The sequence below is a fragment of the Cervus canadensis genome, chromosome X (assembly GCF_019320065.1).
Source record: "Cervus canadensis isolate Bull #8, Minnesota chromosome X, ASM1932006v1, whole genome shotgun sequence".
Taxonomy (NCBI): domain Eukaryota; kingdom Metazoa; phylum Chordata; class Mammalia; order Artiodactyla; family Cervidae; genus Cervus; species Cervus canadensis.
In genome coordinates, this window is record NC_057419.1 from 22868912 (window position 1) to 22893079 (window position 24168).

At 41.7% G+C, this 24168-nt stretch overlaps 1 protein-coding gene across 3 annotated transcripts in view; it reads right to left on the minus strand.

Moving 5' to 3' along the window:
- SH3KBP1 (SH3 domain containing kinase binding protein 1) overlaps window positions 1-24168 on the minus strand; it is a 329446-nt gene that overhangs the window by 132008 nt on the left and 173270 nt on the right. For all 3 annotated transcript variants that reach the window (XM_043459437.1, XM_043459434.1, XM_043459435.1), the window contains 2 exons: window positions 23461-23590; window positions 11769-11974 (listed from right to left, as the gene is read on the minus strand). In XM_043459437.1, the coding sequence (XP_043315372.1) occupies window positions 11769-11974; window positions 23461-23590 (336 nt within the window). The remainder of the gene's footprint in view (window positions 1-11768; window positions 11975-23460; window positions 23591-24168) is intronic.

Here is a 24168-nt window from a genome sequence, read left to right on the forward strand (position 1 = left end):
TCAAACTCACTTCAATAGTTTCCTCATCTTACTACAGTTTTCATGTACAGAGACTTTAATAACCGGTTTTTGTTATTAACTATGGTTAATTTTTAAATTAGGCTCATTCAAAAACCATTTATTCAGTGTTTATTAACTACCTACAGTATGTAAAGGGCTTTCAATAAGATGCTGTCCCAGTCCTCAAGAAACTTGCAATCTGCTTGAGTAAATAAGGCATAGATCTGCTTATGTATCAGGCAAGAAAACACATGTGGGAAATGTCACTTGGCTGAAAATGGCAAGTATGATGCATGTGCCACAGAATTAGCATTTTGAACTTAGAGGACAGATAAGAAATCCCCTTATCAAAACCTAATTATGATGGGAGGGACAAGACAAGTCATCTCTGCAGAAGAACTCCAAATAAATAATGTAGATACTCCACCCTGAAGCAGGTGAGCTCAATTTCCCACTCCTGAAGAGCAAGGCATGTACAGTGACTTCTTCCCAAAGAGTTGATTGAGAAAAGGAGAAAAAACAGACCAGCTTTACAGTGGAGATAACTGCTAAACACTCCCTCAGCTGGGAGACCAAGGTCAACATTACCAGTGAAAAGTCATGTTCAGACCATGGACCCTTTCTCTGATGGGATGAGAACGGCACTCCACCTAAGTGGATCTCCCTCCAAATCCATCATTTCAGTCAAATCACGAGAAAAACATCAGACAAATGCCATCTTGAGTTCATCCTACAAAATTTTGCAAAACTGCCAAGGTTACCAAAAACAAGGCAAGTCTGAGAAACTGTCACAGTCAAGGGGAGCCTAGGAAGACCAGGGCAAACAAATGTAATGTGGTCTCCTGGATAAGATCCAGGACAAGAAAAAGGACTTTAGGTAAAAACTCACAAAATCTGAAAAGAGGATGGACTTTAATTAATGGCAACATTAGTTCACTAATTATGATAAACACTATATTCATGTAAGATACTAGTAACAGAGGAAACTGGCAGTGAGATATATGGAAACTCTGTATTATCTTCACTATTTTTCTATAAATCTAAAACTATTCTAAAATTAAAATTTTCTTTAAAAATGAATTAGGAAGATAAGTCTGCTGAATGTACATGTATATATAAATAAATGTATATACATGATTTATAGACACACATGATGATGTTCATGACTATACACATCTGCATATATATATATATATAAATGTATTTAACATGTATATAAATGTATTTAATGCCTTCTCAGCTTAATTTTCTTATCTCTTCATCCTAAGCCTAGCTATTGATATACATAGTCGAATGCTGACTCCTGGCATTTTGCTTTCCATAACAAACAAAAGAGTTTTCTTTGAAAGGAAACTTGGCTCTTCTGTCAGTTCTGCTGCCAACCCAGTCTACAGCGGCCCAACTCAAAGAGTGTGCATGAGGTGGGCCCATCTGCCCCTTTCCAAGAGCTACTAGAAGTTCCTGGTGCCTGGCCAATTAGTCATCAACCACGGAGCCCTGAGACTGGCAACTCTCCCAGCTACTTCCTCTCCCATCTCCAGTCCACACTGCCCGGCACCTCCCCAGTTTTCTCTCTAAAGTGCCAATGTGACCAACACACTTCCTGTCAGAACCCCCCCACCAGTGTGCCAGCCCACCCGAGATGCAGCCTTTGAGTAGGCTGGCAGACCTGAGGAAATAGGGTCAGGCTTTCCTGCAACTCGGGCTTCCCTGGTGGCTCAGCTGGTAAAGAACATGCCTGCAATGCGGGAGACCTGGGTTCAATCCCTGGGTTGGGAAGATCCCCTGGAGGAGGGAATGGCTACCCACTCCAGTATTCTGGCCTGGAGAATTGCATGGGCTGTAACAGTCCATGGGGTTGCAAAGAGTCAGACACAACTGAGTGACTTTCACTTTCACTTTTCCTGCAACTCCCCGCCCCCAAGACCCCTGCAATCCAGCCAGACCCAGCCTGTAGCCATCACCACGCTCTCCCCTGGTCCCCACACACACTGCTGGGACCATGAATCTCCAGGTATCTTTTAACACTTGGCTCAAATGTCACTTCCCTTGAAAAATCTCCCCTACACACTCTTCCCTCCCCCGAGACTCCAGGCAAGTTAGCAGCTCCTTCCTCTCTAATGTCTTTAATGCTTTGGACATAGCTCTGCCAGTCCTTTTCGCCTGCATCATAATGACTTTTAATATGTACTCACTTCTCTCTCATGTACGGACAATCCAAAGCACTAAATGAGAGGCCTGTATGTGACAGCTGATCTAAGGCGTGATGTGGGGGAGGAAGTGTGAACTCCATTCCAGTTAACTACACCAGGGCCGCCCACTCCCTCCCCCTCGCCCCCGCAACAAACAACCTGCCAGGTGAAAAGTCTGCACACATTATGCTAACACAGCATCCAGACATGCTACCTAGTCAATCCCTTTCCAAATGGATTACCATTCCTTAGCTCATTTATCTAGAAATTTCAGAGCTGCCACTGCTGATCCATAAAATACATTCAACAAAGCTTCAGTGAATGAACGAATGAGCCAATTAATGAGCAAATGGAACAGTAAATCTACAACCAGGCTACAAGCAGACCCCAAACAGAATGAGTCTTCCTTTATTCTCATGCTTGGATTAGGATAAAACATATTCATGTATCCAGTCATAAATATTTATTGAAGGCCACCTATAGTTTACCAATGATTTTCAAGGAACTGTAAATACAATGGTGACTAACAAAGACAGGGTCCAAAATAATGGACTTACTTTCTTTTAGTTTTTAGACTTATTTTTAGACCACTTTGAGGTTCACAGAACAGTGAAAGGAAGGTACAGAGATTTCAGATAGCCTATACCTCCTCACATGCTCAGCCTCCCCTACTATCAACATTCCACACAAGAGTGATATATTTGTTACAACCAATGAACCTCCTTATCACCCAGGGTCTCTAGTTTACCTTAGGGTTCACTCTTAACTTTTCAATTCTATGAGTTTGGACAAATGTTTTGTATTGGCCAAAAAGTTCATTCTGTACAATGTTTCAGAAAAGCCTGAATGAACTTTCTGGCCAACCCAATATAATGACATGTGTCTATCATGGAATCATACAGAATTATTGTTTAGTCACTAAGTCGTGTTAGACTCTTTTGCAACCCTATGTACTATAGCCCACCAGGCTCCTCTGTCCATGGGATTTCCCAGGCAAGAATACTGGAGTGAGTTGTCACTTCCTTCTTCAGCGATCTTCCCAGATCAGGGATCAAATCTGTGTTTTCTGCATTGGCAGGTGGATTCTTTACCATTGAGCCACCTGGGAAGTCCCACCATACAGAGTATTTTCAGTGCCCTACAAGTCCTCTGCACAGCACTTACTTTTCAATGGCCGATACTGAAGACTTGGTGATGTCAAACAGCTACCACAGATGTAGCAAAATTTATTTCTACTTCTCCAAGTGTTAAAATTTCCATAACAAAAAGTTAAAGACATGATCCTGGAGACTGCACTGCTATTTATAGGCATTCTTGTTCTAACAACCAGAAGGGTAACAATAACTACTAACGTTAATTCAGTGCTTATTCTATGCCAGGCACTTTGACCCATTTTTGTGTGTGTTACTTAATCTTCCTAACAACCACTTGAGCCAGGTTTTCTTGCTATTCTGATTCTACAGATGAGGAATCTAAATTTGTAGATATAATAATAATAATTTGTCCCTGGAAGAGGCAGAATTAGGATGTGAACATTGGGAATTCTGACCTTCATGCTTAATAACCACTATATTCCTAAAAACACAATATTAAGGCCTCCTGGGAATGTGATTCTTGGTGACCATATGGCTGCTATTAAACATTTCATGGAGAATACACTATCTGAATGTTTTAGAAAGTACACATGAAACACACATAAAATACTAAACAGCACCTACTATGTCCAAGAGTAACCCTGTATACTGCTTCTGGTTCCCTTTTCCTATTACCAATCTTCTTACCTTTCCTAGATTAGGAAAGATAACACACAAAGCAAAGTCTGAAAACCTCAGACACTTCATTCAGCTCAGGCAACCAGTGGGCATCTCAATTCCATCTGCTCTTTAAAAATCACAGGACTTTCATCTGCTAAAGAGATATCACAAAATCTTATCTTTCAACCACTGTGAGAGACATTCAACACTATAGGTCTCAGATAATCATGACACGGTTTGACCCAGTTGTGTTTCATTAATCAAAGTTTGTATCATTAGCTCCTGGGATTCCCCACAGCTAAGAGTCTTCAAAGGATTAGAGACAGAACTCTCATTTTTAAGGAACTAAGATAATCACTTTAGATGTTTACATGTTTTAATCTTACATCACTATACAGCTTGATGAATTTTTACTAGTAGAGATAAAAAGACTACCTGAGATATATATGACGATATTAAAATTTCTCTTCCTGCAATTTGGCTGATTAAAAAATTGATTACTAGCTCATTTATATGTGACTTTAATTCTAATTTTCTGTTACAAGTAAAAGCTACAATGTTGATATTATCAAGGCATTAATTTGGATGCCTGTGATTCTATAAATGAGATTCAAGATGATGAGAATTAAAAAAGAGACTGATGCAAACACAATATCTAGCTGTGGAACACAGTAGAAAAAAAAAAAAGAAAACAATCATTTTGAGAGAGAGAGATCATAATGGAAATCAACTAAGACAGTAAGACCATGGAGCTTCTTGAAGGGTTTCTTTGTAGGGAATCCAACAGGGTAAACAACCAACCTAGAAAAATATTTTTTCCAATCTGGCCATTTGAAGATCCCAGACCAAAGAGACTACTTTTCTCATTAATTAAGGGGGCCAAGACTAGCTGTACCTAGGGCACTTAAGCATGGAATAAGCTGGTACCAAAAAGCCAAGATTATTCTATATAAAAATATATCAGGGACTTCCCTGGCAGTCCAGTGGTTAAGATTTTGCCTTCCAGTGCAGGGGCTGCAGGTTTGATTTCTGGATGGGGAGCAAAGATCTCATATGTCTGCCTTGGCCAGAAGACAAAAACCTAAAACAGAAGCAATACTGTAACAAATTCAATAAAGACTTTGAAAATGGCCCACATCAAAAAAAAAAAAAAAAAAACATAACAGGTTAGGTAGGTCTTGGGACTCACCTGTGCATCTGGAATTGACCTACCCAGGTGTAATATCTGACATGCCTTTTTGAGCGTATTTGGCCAGGACTGATCACCTGAGTGACTCGTGAAAAGGGAAGGAGTTCAGAAAAAGAGTGAGACCAGAGCCGGGTCACAGGGAAGCAGCATGATGAGGAAGTTCTCTCTCTGGTCCACAGGTGGGAGATAAGGTATAAGCCATGTTCATGAGAATAAGGTCCTGTCTGGGTTGCCTTCTTACAGTCTCTCAACCCAATCTCTAGGTGGATGACTCTAAAACCCACACCCACAGTTCTCTCCCCATCACTTATTTACCCAATTGTTTGATGGATGCCTCCCCTGATGGTCCCACAAGGACCTCAAAATGCAGTTAGTCTAAGACTGACCCCATAACCTTCCTTCCCAAATATCTTTCTCCTCCTATGTTCTCTAATCAGGGAATGATATTGCCATCCATCCAGCTGCTGAAGTCAGTTGCCCAAGGCATTCTCTTCAAGTCTTTCCTCTCCTTTATCCACCACATACCATCAAACTTCTTGATTCTATCTCCAAAATATTTCCCCCCAATACTTATAATAATAGTTCAAAGCTGTTAGAGAGAAAATTTGTTTGTCTTATCTTGATGTTTCCTTCCATGTAAAGGGGAGACCAAACGGACACTCTCTCTGGACACTCTTGGCCTCTGGGCAGAATTGAACACTCTTGGAACTCTCTGTCTCCCTATTCATTTTCTCTTGGGAGAGTGAAATGACTTCTCTGACATGTGAATTTAGGAAAAATAAATTGGGCAAGCTTAGCTAAGCTCTTCTTTCTCCTCCTCTTGGAAATTGACTCTCTGCTGTTTCCCAAGGAGCAGGCTCTTCTACATCACATGGGTCTGCCCGAGTCCAGCATCACTGAGACTGGGTGAGTGAGTCTGTCTAATTCTGGCGATCAATAGCTAGGCCCATTTGATTCTCCTGATCTATATCCTCCAAATTTGCCTTCATCAATAACAACATTGTAATATAACACAAGTAGAGAAACAGACACAGATCATAAATATATAACTTGAGAAATTTCTACAAAGTAAAATAAGACCTATGTAAATAAATATACCATGTTCATAGATTGGAAAGGTGTCAATTCTCCCCCTCAAAGTATCTACAGAGTTCAAGTAATCCCATTCAAAATCCAGAAGGTTTTTTGGGGAGTAGGGATTAATAAGCTGATTCTAAAATTTATATGAAATGGAACAGCCCAGGAAATCTTGAAGAAGAGAAATAGAGTTTGTGTAGTTATAGTACCAGAAATCAAGACTGACTACAAAGCTACAGTAATTAAAGTAGTATAGAATGACCACAAGGACAAACAAACCAACAGAACAGAGAGTATGGAAGTGAACCACACATACACAGTCACTTAAATTATGACAAAGGTGACCTTTTTGATAAACAGCTGATCTTCAGAAAGGATGATCTTTCTGATAAACAGTGATGAGTCAACTGGACATCCATACTGAAAAAATAAGCAAAAATAATATTTTTATTTTCCATCCACTGACTGACCTTAATCATTAACTGGTTTAGAACCTACGAGTAGGGAGATTTACTGGTAGAGTCAATATAAGTTTCTGTGAACCTCTCTTCTGAATTCTAGTTACCTGTCATCTGTAATCCACTCCTCCCACTGCAACTTGGAATACTTTCCCTAAACTGCATATCTGATCATGTCCTTCTCTGCTGAGAACTGCTCCCCACTGCCCTCAAATTCAAGTCCAAACTCCTTAACAAGTCTCACCAGGTCCTTCCTAATCTGGGCCCTGCTTTCTTCTTCATTCTCATCTTTCGCCACTTCCTGCTGGAAGCTCGACACACATTCTGTGCTGTTTTCTTTTCCCTTCAAGGCATTTATACATGTTGCTCTTTCCACTTTGACAACTCTATTCTCCTCTGCCTGATGAATGTGTACTGGACCCATGGTTCTCAGACTAAACATCACTTCCTCTAGGAAGTAGGTACACACAGACACACATGAATACACACTCTCCAGCCTCGCTAACCACTCACCACTTTCTGCCATGCCCAAGGCTTCTTACAGCACAGCATTATGTTCTCAGCCTGGTCATAGCATTCCCCACACTGTATTATTCTTTCTTGTTTACTTTTCTGCAGCTCCCTGATGGGCAGTGACCTGTTCTTATTTACCACTGTATCCCCAGTGCCGAGCATATAGTGAATACTCAATAAATACTAGCTGAAATGAATTACATTTACAGTTTCTAAGTATTTTTAGCTATATAGCATTTTTTAAAAGTTCTATGATTCCCTTGTAGTGCAATGGTAAAGAATTTGCCTGCCAATGCAGGAGATATGGATTCGATCCCTGATCCAGGGAGATCCCCTGGAGTAAGATATGGCAATCCATTCCAGTTTTCCTGCTTGGAAAATCCCATGGACAGAGGAGCTAGTGAGCTACAGTCCATGGGGGTCACAAAGAGTTGGACAGCACTTAGCAACTGAACACACACACACACACACACACACACACACACAAAGTAGGCTAGGTGTAAAGAGTATTCCCATTTTACAGATGGTCCAACTGAGGTAAAGTCAGTTTGTAAAGGTCAATCAGCTAGGACAGTGTTACCACACCTTTCTAATCTTATGATATTTAACTTAGTTCACCTTTAGCCACACCATATTTTCCACTGTTTTTGATATAACACATATTTAGCTCTGGGCTGAGTTTAAATGGTACATTTTCCCCCAAGTTTTTTTTTTCTTTAACCTTTATCAGAGGAAATTTCCAACATGTACAAAAACAGAGAACGGCATATTGAACCCCTGTGTATGCACCACCTAGTTTCAACAATTATCAACTCATAACCAATCTGGTTTCCTCTGTTCCTCACCCACTCTTCCGTCTTCCAACTTACTGCAAGTAAAATCCCAGACAGTAAATCATTTCATCTATAAATATTTCGGTTAAATGGTGAATTAAACACATCATTCACAGGCATATTCACAACTGGTAGTGTTAAAAAGGTTCATAACTGGGGTCCTTCCTTATAGTTCAATAAGAGAAGCAAGAATACTAATTATTTCCTTGTTGTTACAGGTGGGTGTTAAAGCTACACCAGTATCTCTCTCCTGGTGTTTAATCATCAGCATTCAACCACTCCGGGTAGGGTGATACAGATTAAAGCACAGGTAAAATAAGCACAGAATTTTCAACTGACCCAGAAAAGTGGCTCTTAGAACGTCTCCCACTTGAACAGAAGGCACACTAGAATGCTTGCAGCTGTTAACAATTATTATAGCCCTTTTTTTCCCCTCATGTAAGTTATCAAACCAGTCATGTCAGAAGGTCAACTGCCCCAGTCTAAGTGGAAGACCTGCTTGTGCTTCACTGAACACAAATGCTGTCACATGAGATCCAGTCTGTGCTTCTGCAAAACTGAAACAGCGAGCTCAACTCTCAAAGGAAACTTTCTTGTTCAAACATAAATCTTTGACGCAGAACTATCTCAAAAGCGATGAGAACCAGGTTGTACACTAGTAAAACATCATCACACTCATGAGCTCCCACGCCAGGTTGTGCAATAACATAATGGATCCATAAATCTATGGAACTATCCATGGCGCCAACAACAGGGGGTGGAGAGAGTTTTAAATCCTCTTAGATGCTGTAAAAATTGTCCGCTGCCAGTAAAACAGGCTGGGAAGTTTACATTTTCCCCAGAGACTTCACAATGAGAAGCAGGCTAAGCAAGCTGCCAGCACATGGTTTCATTCTGCAAACAAATCATGAATCAAGATGCGCGCACACACACACACACATTGTGTGTGTGTGTGTGTGTATTACTCTGATGAAGTTAACATTTCATGTAAGACCGATGCAGTAAATCTTGTTTCACAAAGATGCAGCGAACCATACAACTACTCTATTTCCAACTATATAACTGTTATCACACTCAGTCCCCTCATTTTATAGATGTCTGTAATCTCTAAAGTGCTAGTTTTCATATTATTCCTGTAACTAATACTTACTGAGCACCTACCATGTGCCATACACTGTTCTAAGCACAAAACACACATCAGTGAACAAAGAATAAACATAATCCAAAATAAACATTATGTCAGAAGGGTGCGCGTGCTAGGGAAAACAAAATGTGCAGTGCAGGAGGGGCCAAGGGGGCAGGTTTCTGAATGACGGGGCATCAGGGAGGAGAGGCAGGCAGCCGAGGGCGGGGGCAGATGGTAACAGAGTGTCCGGGCGGAGGCCCCCCAAGCGGGAGCACGCATGGCACGTGTGAGCAAGTGGGGAAGGAGCGGTGAGCAGGGAGGTCCAAGTGCCCATGGGGTTCAGGTCATCCTGGCTCCTGGGCTGTGGGCAGGATTTTCACTTTGGTTCATGGGGGAGTCTCTACAGGTGTTTGAGAAGAACGGCATGACCCTGGCGACACGGACACTAGGCTGCAGGGGAGGGGAGGCCAATGAGAGGTTACTGCAGTGATGGTGAGAGCAGAGGCACAGCAGAGCTGAGCGAGGTGCCAGACACACTTAGGGGGCAGCGCTGGTGGGGCTGCCTGATGGATCAGCCGTGGGATGTGAGGAAACAAGGGGAGGGAGGGACCACCCCAGTGCTTTTCTCCCAAGTGATGGGAGGGGGCGTGGCATTGTCCTCAACTGAGATGGGAGGGCTGTGGGCAGAGTGATTGAGGGGGAAGAGGATGAGTTCCGGTCCGGACAAGCTGATGAGAATTTCAGAACAGCAAGTGACTTTTTCCCAATCTGCCTTCAGTTGTTCTTGTTAATTTGCCACAAACTTGGCCATGAATAAAAAAAATACAATTAAATTCTTTTCCACTGTTTCAGGAGTTCAGTAGCTAGTGAGATTTCTCTGTACAGAAATGGTGTGTTACACTGCTATACTTAAAATGGATAACCAACAAGTACCTACTATACAGCACAGGGAACTCTGTTCAGTGTTATGTGGCAGCCTGGATGGTAGGGGGGTTTGGGGAGAAATAGATACATGTATGTGTATGGCTGAGATACATAAGAATTTATCTTATATAAAATTTCCTTATATAAGAATTTATCTTACATAAAAATAAGAATTTAAGAACTTCGAATGGAGATGTTCAAGTCGGCAGCTGGACATGTGGCTGGCTGTGGGGCTCAGAGGACATGTGCTGAGGTACAAACCTGGGAATATTATATTTGTCACTGATTACACACACACGACATGCTTTTACACAGAGAAGAATAAGACCAAGAATCATAAAACAAACAGAAGGAATTAACTGTTCACTGACAGAGTCAATGATCACGTTCACTTCAACCACTTGAATAAAATGAAGAAAAAACTGTATTCATTGTTCCTTCCCAAGATGGGAACTTGCTTTTTTGTAAATATCTCCCAGAAACTGAAAGTGACTGTGTTGAACAGAAATGAGCTCACAAGCTGGGATACTAAATAGTTTTCAGATCTTGAGAAACACCAAATAGATTACTGAAGGAAACAATGGTGTATAAGAGACGTTTCCACAAAAGAATTTAAATGAAACAGTCTTTCGTTTTTAAGTGTCTGTCCTTTCTGTCTTACTCATCTCTCAGGATGTTTAAGTGTCCAAAAAGTTTCCTTTCCAGATTTTGTTTCTAATACATGATGACACCAGGCTAGGTTGCTGGTGGATGGAGGGAGGGAGGTGGGTGGAAGTTCTACAGCTGCAGAAGATGATGCAACTTTCAAAAATTCATCTCACTGAAAAATGGAAAACCCTTAAAAGCTGCGGATAAACCTGCAGTAGCAATGTTGCCAATACCCCATCCCCCAAGCCTGCTGGCACAAACGTCAAAGAAAAAAGTTCAGCATTAAATCAAATTAACAAACACTCCTTAAGCACAGCACGAGTGTAGCTTATTACAATCTGGAAAATTCCACAGTATTTATCAAATCCTAAGCAAGGCTATGATGCTTAGAAGTGTACCACAGTAGACGTCACTGACAGCCACAAGCATGACGGCTCGGGGTGTGTTGCTGTGGCAACCGAATAGTCAGCAGCAGCACGCTGTCTGCCTTTCACCAACCCAGAACCAGGGGCAGGACAAAACAGCCGGCTCCCTGACGGGAAAGACCCAGGCACTCGCAGCGAGGGCCATCTCCGCCATTCATGCACGCAGGAGACTTCCTTGTGGCAGTCTGAAATCATCTGCACCAAGGACCTTGAGAAAAAAATGCACAACCCCTTTCTCTAGTGCAGAAGCAGTCAACATGCCCCAGCACAGAGCACCAGAGAAACATTCCAGGAGAGGAGAGAGACTGGTGGCTGCCTGAAAAGTAGCAAGGTCATGTGTTTAGCTGAGACCAGGCGTGAGTGGCTTTTCTCCAGAGAAAACCGAGAAGGGCTGGTCTATGGGAAAAGTCACCCTGAGAAACGTTCCATAGCCAGGAGATCAGTAAGAAAAGCAACAGTAAACTAGAGCATGAGCCTTTTTAAAAGCTGTCCTCATACAGAAGGAGAGCTGCCCACAAGGACAATGAGAGTCCAAGAGAGGCACAGGACATCTTAGACGCCAAACCCTACAAGGTAACTTTTGGATACAGGACGTTATGTGGAAATAAAACAGAAACTGTCGAACATACCTTTTCCACCGGCAGAAAGTCATTTTCTACTTCAATCGACCTTGGTCTTAGCTTTATTGGCTTGTCTTTGAAAATATCTCCAAAGCCCACTCCCTTGACTTTCTTCGGCTGGATGGCAGCTGTTGCGACTGTGCCGTTGGCACCCTCAGATTTGGTACTGCTCGAGTCACCCCCGTCACTCTCGGAGCCTGTGGTTTCCCTTAAACCTGTCAAGAGCGGGGATGGGGAAAGAAAGAACTCAGAAATCAGCCACAGCCACGAAGTACCTCATAGCCAGCCAGGAACCACTGCTCCAAGCATCATAGGGTACAGGATAACTTGCATTGCCATTGTTCATTTAGTGTGTAAGGATGTTGCAGGGAGGTGGCCCTGAGTTTTGTTCTACCTCCTCAGCCTTGAATTTTAAGAAGTGAATCAAAACTTTTCAGAACATCCAATTTGAAAACAGATGCCTCTGTCAATGTGACATGTCACCTCTTTTCAGCCAGAGCCTGGCTCTTAGCCAAATTTGTTTTAGTGCAGTCTATGCAGTAACAACCTTTCCTGCCCCTTCCTCGCCTCCCCACCCAGTCAGTACCACACATTGTACCTCTGATCTCTATGACATGTCAATTAGCAATTAGCAATGAAAGTAACATTTCCTAAAGGGAAACTGTAAAGCTAAAAGCCAGTTAAACAAATTAGCAATTAAAGAAACCACACAAAATTATGACTGCCAAAGAATTAAATCTCTGGATGGCTTTACAAGGAATAAATGCACACAGACATGCTTCTCTAGGAAAGCACTAAACCAAACTTGACATTGAAACGCTTTCACTGGCAAGATGATTGTATTTGTTATAGAAGGAAAGGAAGCTGCCTTGTGGGAGGCCAGAATGCCCCAAGCTTCCAGCTCTTCTTCCCTCCCCTAACAACAGTTTCCCTGAAGCTGAACTCCTTTCCAAAGAAGAACACTGGGGACATGACACCTTTCCTTGGACTTCCTGTGGTCAAACCGTTATCAGCATGACAGCATGGACACTTACCTCCCCAGATTCCTTTTTTCCTAGGCTCTGCCCACAATCATGTTCCTAAAAGGAAGAGCCTATTTGTTTCCAGTTCATTTCTGGGTGCACATTCTTACTTTGATGGCCAGTACATTAGTCATGGCATCAAAGGACAAGAATCAAAGGATATTTTACGAGAAGTCTACCATTAAGCCTGTTTCTAAAAGACTCGAGATGTGCAGAGTAGCTCCTGAACATTGACTATGTATCTGCTGATGACAATGATGCCCTTGTTCTCTCTTAGCCACACTGTGCATTATCTTCCTACAGGTAAGGTGGCCTCCTAGTACCTAAGAAAGATATACCAAATCACTGCTCGCATAAACTGTCATAAAATGTCAAAGTCATTCATACAGACAAGTCTCAGTGCAGGAAGAAACTGTTAAATGAAAACAGAGAAAAATATAGAAAGGTCATTAAAAATCGCTAACATGTTTCAAAATCAAATCTTTTAAACAATGGCTGTTTGTTGTTGCTGCTGTTTGCAATAAAACGGTAATTATAAGCCACAAAGAGGGGTGGGGAGGAGGAAGATCCCAGGTGTACATTTTAACTAACTAAAGAACAGCATTTATGAGCAAGAACAGAGGGCATAAGAATGAGGAACAGCCCACAACAAGGGGGTCAGCTGCAATTTACAGGACTGGATGCAAGTGTGCAAACATGGAGAACCTCCCTGGATTAGCTATCCATTCATGTGTTTATCTGTTCATTGTTTTGGGAAATATCCCTGCTGGAGATATAATTTCAGAGTCTAAATATTGTGTCATTTCCCCTTTAACATGTTCTCATTTTGCCGTATGGATTCTTTCTGTGTGATTAATGGCTTGTATATTCTTTTCTGCTTTGGAAAGAAGCATTTGAGAGTGGAATAAAGAAATGGTTAGTGAACAGAAACCATCATTGTGCCACCACCTCACCCCCCAACCACCACCAGCACCATCAGCAGAAGGCAGCAGGGCAAAGGGAATAGGGCAAGGCTGTTACAGTTTTTCAAAGAAAAGAATTTGAAGGATTCTTTTTATCATTCCTCATTACCTAGAAACATAATATTTTCAACCACTGGCATTCTGATTTCACTGAGCTTCTGGTTTTAGGGATTTGCCGCCTTCCGGGCTCACCTTAATAATTTTGCATTAATCACTGTGAGAAATACTCTTTATGTTACACAGGGAGAGCTTGCAGGGTCATTCAACCACACAAGCATGGGCTGGGAAGGAAACACACGGCAGATTTTTCTTCCAGAAATTCTGGCAGCCTGCTTCTATCGCTTTTCAGTACGATACAAGTTAAATATCTGAATATCTAGATTGATGAAAAACCTCAAAATCTAGTACCTTCCCTTTGGCGGGAAAGAAAGGTGGCTTTTCATGTTCACGTCTGTTTGGTGCTGTATCTTTTGGTCACTGGTGCTCATAACACACACTACTGTGTAAAATATCCTTGTGTCATGCTTGGCATGCCACATGACACCCGAGGGCAAGGAAATGCAAAGTGTGGTCTGTGGACTGGGGCCAGGTCATGAAGGGTTCATTACTGAAACACTGGGTAATAAGCACAGAAAGTGTCCGTGCACAGAAACACTTATAGCAGTGTGTGCTGGTGTGACTTCCAGACGTGTGGCCCACAGACTTGTCTATGTGAATGGAGCATGGACTAGCCTTGGTTTGTCTGCTCCCGTGGGGAGGCACAAGAGGTGCAGCGCATGCGCAGTGAAGGCACGTCCAGCAGGACCAGGTATCTGTCCGCAGGGGGATGGAAATAAAAATACACTTTGCTGCAGACACTTTGAGAAGCCTGGCTCTGGAGTTCATGCCTGAACCTTCTCTTTCATAGTCATGTATACATCTCTATGCACACATATGTGTATACATCTTTATGTACACATATGTATATATGCACACTAAGGAGGATGATTTTCCTTTGCCGTGAGAAAAGAACAAAGCTTCCTCAGGTTTGCTATCGCCACTCATATAATTGGCTGAATTACAAAAAAGTCATTGTCAATAATTTCCTTAATATTCCAGCATTAATCAATTCAAATCTTTGAGCCATTTTTATTTTCAGTTTTACACTCACATGTCTAGTGCTTATTGTATAGCAGGCCTGTTCTAAGAACTTCAGGAGATTCATTCATCAATCTCATTTATCTCCATCCCCTCAACTTTTGGCAGCTTTCTTTCCACTGCACCAAACGCTACACCCTGGTCCTGCCAAAAAGAAGTCTGCCGTGTGGTGATTGGCTGAATGAGCAAAGCAAAATATCATTTCTGGCATGGACTGTTCATGCCCACTTCTTACTTCTTTGAACCGCGCAATGAGGCAATGACTTACTGATTGACCCACTCAGTAAAAGCAATAACCGCGAAGGGTTGACATCTCCATGAGAAGCCATCTTACAGCACTCCAGAGGCGCAAATACTGGGACAAATACATATGCCATGACCAGTGTTACGGATCCCTTCTCTGCACGCATGGTTCATGCACGCATGTCACACACATGACAGGCACAGAGCAGACAAGACAGCACCGGGGGCTGGCGATGGGAATGCTCCGCAGCACACGCCAAGGAGACAGCGCTTATCTCAGGCGAGTAAGCCCACGTCCTTGGATGAGAAACTCACAGACACTTGGCAGAAGCATGAGCAGCTCAGGGGAGTGCAGCTGCATCAAAAAACACAAGTACCCAGATCTTATCTTTACAAATGCCTCCTGCTGTTAAGGTCACTCACTGTAATAGCGTCTGTGGCCCTCCGTCTTTCCCGGTGCAGCTCGGTACAGAATTGTCCCTTCAAAGGTAGTCTTTCCTGACAGTGAATGAGAAAAGAGAAGGGGAGAGAAAAACAAGAGGGGGGAGGGGGAGCAAGTGATGGCAAAAGAAGGAAGAGGGAGAGTCTTTAACTGAACTTGTCTTCAATGAATCCACTTTAAGCTTCATCCACAAAATTAATTAGAAATCATTAAGGCAGAGTTTAAGAATGTTATAGAATGAGCCCAAAGTCCCCATGCAACCATGATGGCAATGAGCCCCGAAACTGGGGCTCACCTCTCTGAATGCCTGGCATGTGGATTATGCCCAATTTAAACCTGGAAGTCACTTCCACATTATACCTCAAGAGCAGGAAAATCTCAATTAACCAGAGGAAATCTAACCAATCAGATTTCTTAGGTAACTCAATCTTCTCTTTGCAGAGTGTGACTTGAACAGAATATAGATTTTGGTCCATTATCTTTTAACTTCTACCCCTAGGGCCCAGTATGATACAAACTGATACTCATGACCCCAAGAATCTAAACAAGGCACAGAATCCTTTTTAAAAGATTTTTCAAGCAAGAAAATGTACTAGAATTCTAGAAAAGGGTTTTTGTCAATGAGGTTTGAAACCAATTGTGACTTCCACGTTGATGTAAGGGGTTTTCTGCTTAGCACCAAAGATGCCAGAAAACCCTATTCCTTAAACCACCTTAATTGAGGTTTGCCATATCAGTCATGAATCTGCACTAAAGCATGAGGACATAGGACTCACCCAGTGTCAAATTATCTCCTTTTTTGTTGTTACAAATAGAAGTTATCGATAGCATAAGACTGGGCACATGGCTAAAGCCCAAATCTCTCTGGAATCATGAGTAAGTACATAGACTACACACACTCTGCCCCAGTCTGAGTGGACGAACACACACACACACACACACACACACCCTACAGTGAGTACCATTAGGAGGTAAGACGGTTTAATAAAGGCAAACAATACATGCATTACTCTAAGTTATCCAAGAAACAGATCCTATTATGGTTGTGAGCTAAATGTCGAACTGGAGGCCACATAGCTCCCTCATAATAAGTCTGAAGGATGAAAAAGTAGGCTACATTTGCAGAGAGGCAGAGAGGAAAACCGAGTGACAGAAAGCAACTTGTCTCACTTTTTAGAAACACTCTAGGAAAATGGGAAACCCCATTAGGGACCATCATATCAACTTCTGGGCCATGTCACTCCTAATACGTAAAAGGAACTGTAACTGATCAGATCAACAAATTAAATGGAATCAGGTATTGCCAATTTCTATGTCCTACAGACATGGTGGTATGCCACTGCTTTGAAATCTGCCCTTTTTGACAGATGTGCTCCATCTAACTAAAGCAAAAACTTAGACATTCAAATCACTGGCTACATAGGGTAATCAAAGAAACAAGTGTTTTAGATGTTCTCATTAGACTTGTAGCTCTTGAGGACTTGATGACAAAGTAGAGCAAGTAACAGTGGCTGGTTTTTATTTGGGTGAATTTTTATCCTGCTTAACTTCAATCATTAAGGTAACACTACTCCTAAGGAATACAGCTGTCTTTTGAGCCAGATTCCCCCCATCCAAGAACTGAATGGCAGCAGTCCTCTTGGTGTCACAAAAAGAACAAGAAATCAGTAGTTCAATGAAGTACTTCAATTTTTCAATTATTTTCAAAAAAGTACTTCAGTATTTCAATTTCCTCCAAGTACAAGAGAACCTCTCTTTGTTCTTCCCCAGGACCAAGTCTGAGAAAGACATGGCACTTCTGTCTCTGAATGGCCAAGCATTTCTGTAAAGTTCCCCTATCCACTGGCAGCAAGATGACTGAAGTGGAGCCTGGGCTGGGGGTGAGTGAGGACACACACATTCCATCTAAAGAACAAAAGAGATGGGCAATTGGAAAGGCCATGAATATGAGTGCTATTTATTTTATTAGGTGGGGGGGGGATACTCTACTATTAAATATTAGTATTTGAAGGCAGAAAACTCTGTAAAGGGGAAGGATTTTTCAATTTCAACACAAAATCATATGCTTACACTAGCATCTAATTTTGCTTGAAACTCTATTTCATCAATTTGCTAATTGCTCCTTCCTGCCACCAGAACATCATATACAAAACAAATATCATTTAATATTAAAAAGAAAAAAGTATACAAATACCAAAGCCTGGTGGGTACCAGCCTGGCTTTAGTTTTTATAGGCATGGGGCACTAAGTAATCCATTTCTCACAGCTAATGAAATAAAATATTTCTATATCATGGGAGTGGTTTGGCCTAAGTTTTAAAAGGCCATCTCCATCTTTGTCTTCACTTGACAAGTCACTAAAGTATCTGAACTTATAATTCAAAAATAAGGAATTAGGAAAATAAGAAAGCCAATTAAAGCTCAAATATCATGGTTATTAAGGGTTCTAGAAAGAAAATGCAAACTTTCTCCCTCTAAAAACTATGGGAAAAAGCTTAAAACATTTCTGTAGCTAAACAATGTTTTCTTTAAAAAGAAAAACAGGAATGCTTTTTAGTTTTACAATTATTTCACACTCTAAGAAATAAATAATATCAAAAAGATGTTAGGAATAGGAAAGTCACATATCTTAAATGTGAAGCAAACAAAGTATGCGTGAAATTGAAATTGGACAATAGTCATATCTGGATTTCTTTGCCTCTACATCCAAATAAATCTTATAGATCAAGATATTTTCTGATTATAACTTAATACCAATTATGGTATATCAATATAATTCATAATAAGTTCTATTTCACATCATTTAGTCAATACTTGCATATGCAAAATTGTCACTGAAAAGGTAATTAATTCATCATAATCTGTGACAATTAGATGAAATAAGTTAAACTGTACTCAGATTTGAAATTTGTTACATGCTCTGTGAAAGGGTAAACTATAGGCCGTAATAGAGGCAAAACTAAAGTGTGTGCAAAGTACAGGCAGGAAGGCTCACCTATAATGGTGGCCTCAGAAGCCAGGACACACCCAAGACTCCATCTCACTGGGCTTTAGTGTTCATACTGACACCAGGTTAGATCTCTCAATTCTTTTCCATCCCTGACATAAAACCTTGCCTACACAAGTACTGCAAACCCTTGTATGTTTTGTTTTTTAAAAATCTAATTTAGATTTAATTTTTTAAATCTAATCTAATTTAAAAATCAATTTTTTTCACTGTTAATCTCTTACACGGGAGCCCATTTCATTCTTCAAAAAAAAAAAAAAAACCTCCCTGTTTGGTACCATTTTACAAGCCCTAATGAGAGAAGAGATCTGGGTGATAATCATCAGTGGCTAATATTCAAAAATAAAAAGAACCAGACATGAGCTTCCAAATACACTGTCCACCACCACCTACAAAGAAGCTTTTTACCCCTACCCCCAAAAACCTCTCAAATCTGAATCTAATCAAGGCCCTAGATCTAATTACCAGTTTATATGACAACAAAGTAAAGGACGCAGCAGAGATGAAATCAGCAAAAGGCAGGCTGTGGGGAACTAATGGACAAAGGACCCCACTTTCTTCAACAAAAAGGTGACATGGAGGAAGAACCCAGAGATCCAGAGACCTGAGACATACCAACCAATCACATTGTATGTACTTTCTCTAGGTGCAGATTCAAGCAAACAAATTGTGTTAAATAATAGAAGAGTATTAGGAGAAAGTGAACACTGACCATATAGGCAATTATTTTGAGGAATTACAACTATTATTATTACTATTAGGAGTGATAACAGTATTTAAGATATCCTTTTATTGACACATATTGAAATTTTTATGGATGAAATTATATATCTGGGGTTTGCTTCAAAATTATATGAGGGAGGATTGCGGAGTGGTATAATTACAATAAGCTGGCCACCGCCTGCTAACTGCTGGAGCTGGGTGACAGGTACGCAAGGGTTCATCATACTATTCTCTCAATTTGTGTATGTTAGAAAATTTCTATAATAAAGAGTTGATAAAAATCTTTTTGAAAAGGCACCTTTAAAGTTTCATAAATTCTATGAAAGGTAAAGATGCCTTCAAATTAAATACACAGCAGAAAGTTTCTGCTACTACCTGACAATTAATTTTCTTATTCAAGATAAAATGTTTAAATCAACAACATATCAACCAGTACAATTGCTGCAACTCTTTCCTTAATAGATTAGATTACCCTGAATAAAGATTGAAAGTTTACAGATTTTCATAACCAACCACCTATACAAAAATACATCGGGGTAGGACTTCTCTGGTGGTCCAGCGGTTAAGACTCCCTGCTTTCACTGCAAGGGGCACAGGTTCGATCTCTAGTCAGGGAAGTTCTGTGTGCCAAGTGGAGTGGCAAAAAAAAAAAAAAATCGGGGTTAAAGAAAAGCAAGTTCAAGCAATTTGCATCTGTCATTCGAAGCTAAAAACGCAGAGTCAGAAAGGATTCAGCAAGCATTTACTGAACACCTACTATGTGTCAAGCTGTCTTGGCACACTTCCTTATAAATATAATGCAATGTTTCTTCAATTGCACTCATCCATTGGTTGACAAAACTCAACTGAGTAACTATCCCTAAAAACATTCTAGAAGTAGAAATGTGAAGAGTACAAATTTCAAATGAGTTTCTGTACATACAGGTGTGTGTATGTACATAACAAAGAGATGTATAAGGATACATGATCACAAAGTTTTCTTCATATATACCAGAATACAGGTTTTACCTATCTTTTATATATATATATATATACACACACACACACTTAAAAAAAACCTCTCCTAATGTCTACTAGCATTTTAATTGAGAAGACTTTTATATGATGTCACTAGGGTCCCTAAAAATCACCAAAATGGTATAAAACATTATGAGTTTGACTTTCCCCCAGAACCATGTATTAATTATGCAATCTCTGTGAAAACTAACTGGTCTAACAAAGACCTTTATTAACTACAGCTCAGCTCATACCAGAGTAAAAAGCTAGATATCTTTTTTCCCCCCCAAAGCTAGATATCTTTTGTGCATTAACTCCATTTGTCTTTCTCAGTTCTACGATAAAAGTAAATATGCATGTATTATAGCTATACAAGATATTGTCCCTGGGGGAAACTGCACAAAGGGTTCATGGGACCTCCTTGTACCGTGGGGGTTTTTTGGCAACTTCCTATGACCCTACAATTATTTCAAAACAAAACGATTTTTCTTTTGTGAAGTAAAGTACACTGAAACTAAGTCCATTCCCTGAAGATAGAGAATAAGCAGATTCACTCTAAAACCAAAGTTTCAATGTAGACAAATCCTACCAGTATACATAATCTCTGCATGTGATCTGATCTAATTATATATTTTACCATCTCAGTGTAAAGAGCTACTGAACAGCCTGTCAGAACACTGAGAGATGGTATTTCTCTTTCAGGGGATGATCTCAATTTAGCAAGCCCTAGGGACATGATAATCCCATCTGCTTTCCTCTGAAGCCCTTCAAGACCACCACCGTCCCTCCCTCCCTCTGGGGCTGGGCCCTCTCTGCCTGTGTGGCTCACTGTTCCTCACACACCTGGCTAGCTGAGCACCTGCGCTACTTTTCTCAACTGCCGCTGGTTTGTGCACCCTCTTTCCTCAGTGCGAGCTGACTGAAGACAGGGGCCCTAACTGATCTGTCTCTCTATGTCTTCAGTGCCTTGTACAGCATCTTAGTAACAAGAGGGGCTAAATAAAAGTTGAATGAATGAAGAATAGAAGACAAGAAGGAAGGATGGATGGATGGATATGGACAGCCAGAGAGATGGGGAGAAAGGCCCTCTTCTCCTTAACTGCACATACAGGAAGATTACAAAAGCCATGCATTTCTTTCACAAGCATCCATCCTTGTTAGGAAACCAGGCCTCTCTGGAGGCCCCAACCCCCTCACCAGGGACAGATCCTGTGAAAACTAAACATGGCTGCTGGAATTATTAGGCTGTCCTAGGCCTGAAATGGCAGACTTCTAAGGGAGTGCTGGGGACAGCAGTCTCTCTGAGAGAAACAGCCTTTCTGAGCATGTGAGGAAAGGCTAAGAGATGGGGGAAACCATTCCACTCCGTCTCCTAACCTCCTGCCTCAGAAATTCCAGCACCATGTGCTTTAAGCTGAGGAGTCAAGCAGGGTCAAATGTCCACATTATTGACTTGGAGGAAGAGGAGACGGTTTATTGCAACAGTTCCAAAAACACAGGAGGCATTACTTTTCTGAGCTCCAGCTCTGGTCAAGAGGTCAAGGTTCTCCCAAAGATGCGGTCCAATACCTCTCCAGATCTCCTTTTCTGCATCAGTAGAGGAATCTCAAAGTAATTTCCAAATGTAGAGAGAATGCTTCAGTGAGCACAGTACCAACTGCTGTGTAAATAGCCTCAACATACTAATAGTCTATGTCCCAAGAGTTAATCATGATTAACAATGAAGGTGACTATTTATAGAGGGTCTTCTATAGGTGAGGTGGTTTGTATACATTCTTGCTATTGGAACTCATAACACACTTACCCATAGAAATAATGGCATGATGACCTGATTTGGTCTTCCCTCCAAGAAAGCCCATCTAATGCACAATATCCCTGAGATATAGTATTGTTATTAAAGGACCCAATCACAACACTAATTCAGTGTCTGAAAGGAGAAGCACAGCACTGAGAATTCCTGTGTGCAATTTGGAAGCCATAGCAAATGCCACTCTCATGGGGTCAAGGACACTTCCTGCTGTCCTGCCCATACTCATCAGCTGGCCTATGTTAGCAGAGAATTTCCTTATCCCAAACCAGAGAACGTAGGAGTCTTAAGATGCTTCCTTTGCTCCCAAATCAGCTCCTCTCTTTCCTATCACAGATCCCAGGATGGAATGAGGTTCAGGGGTAGGGGCCCCAGTCTTTGGACACCACTGAGCCGATCAGCCAGTGCCAGTGAAACACCAAGTGAAGGAGGTGGCCCTAGCATGACTCCAGAAATGGCTTTACCTCCACACTGGGGATGTGCCCGGTCATGCCACTGGTTGAATAAAAAGAGACACAGCTAAGTGGGAAATACCACTCAAGTCAGACTTTTCCAAATGGAAAAGAAAGCAATTTAAGAATTATTTTGACAGGACTGAGCTGTCCTCTTCTTGTTAGGCAGGAATGTCTGCAGCCCCCGCCAGTGCCAAAGCGCAGGGACACAGTCGCGCCTCTACGACACTCACACGCACGACTGTGGCTCGAGACGGCACAAGAGGTACACAAACGCTCACATAAGGAAGTTGGGTTAGCGACTGGGAGAACAAAGCTCCCCGGGCCTGACCTTTTGCTCCGTGAGCTGGAAAGGGCAGCAGAGAAGCTGGAGGGAGGAGAGCTTCAGGCCCTGGAGAGAAAAAGACCTGGAGTTCGTTCTCACCATCGCAGTAGGACACGCATGCTCACCTGACGTGGGGCTGGACCCTCTGCTGGCCTGGCCCACATGTGTCCTGAACATCATCCTTCTCCCCACCAATGATGTGTGTATGTGTGCCATTTTCTCTAAGGTCCTCAAGAGATGCTGTGAAATATCAATAATCTCATTTGATTCATCTTAAAAATAATTATCAACTTGCAGGGAGTAACAATTGAGAAGTATACAGAGGTACGGCAACCTGGGCCATCCATGGGGGAGTGGGAAGGTCAACAGTCACCTATCCAAAGACATTAATAGTGTGCGTCTGTGCATGTCACACACTTACAGTGATACACCTACTAAAGCATGGTGGGTTAAGGCAGCAGAGCCAGGAAAATACTCATGAGCTTCTGTCACAGTCGCTCAGCACAGGCCATGGAACAGAGGGGAGGCTAGAGTGGCACCCGTGGGTGCCCCTATCCCCTCCTGTGTGGTGGGAGGACTTCCTTACTTGACTTGGAGAGCTGATCATCCTGGGAAATGCCGAGGTCATCCGACTCCCCTGACAGCTCCTTGATGAAGTTGGAAGGAAACATTCCAGTCTTTCCATTGAGAACACCTTCCCACCATCCTTCTTCTACCTGCACACATGTGAACAGAAGAACAGAGGCAAGACTCAGGTTAGACATGGTGTTTCCCAGTTTTTTGTCCCATCTGTATAGGGCCAAGTGCAAAGCCCATGCAGGAAGAGTCGTGGGATCCAAAGCTTCCAAGGCAACAGGGAATGAGACGGCAGACCTCACAGAGCCTCGAGATTCAGGCACAGGAAGGGGTTTAACCTAGGGACCATAAATGCAAGTGGAAAAGAATTAACACTTCATTTTCACTAACCTCCAACTAAAATTTGTCATTTCCTTTGATTGGGAATATAGGTAACATACCAGACTAAGAGAAGAACCTGTGATTTGACACCAACCAAATAATATTTTCATATCCCATCACAGATACTGTGGGTATTTCAAGATATTGTTTGCACTCATCACTACTTTGAAGTGGCTAGGGACACAGGACTGTACAGGACATGTTCTTTTTTTTCCCCTCAAGAAGGTGACAATCAATCAAGGTAGAGGGCATGTGGTTTAAAGATGGCAGAGGGTGAGAGTGACCAAAACCTAGCAAATGCAAGGTAAAGAGATAAGAAAACACCATGACCTAGCAC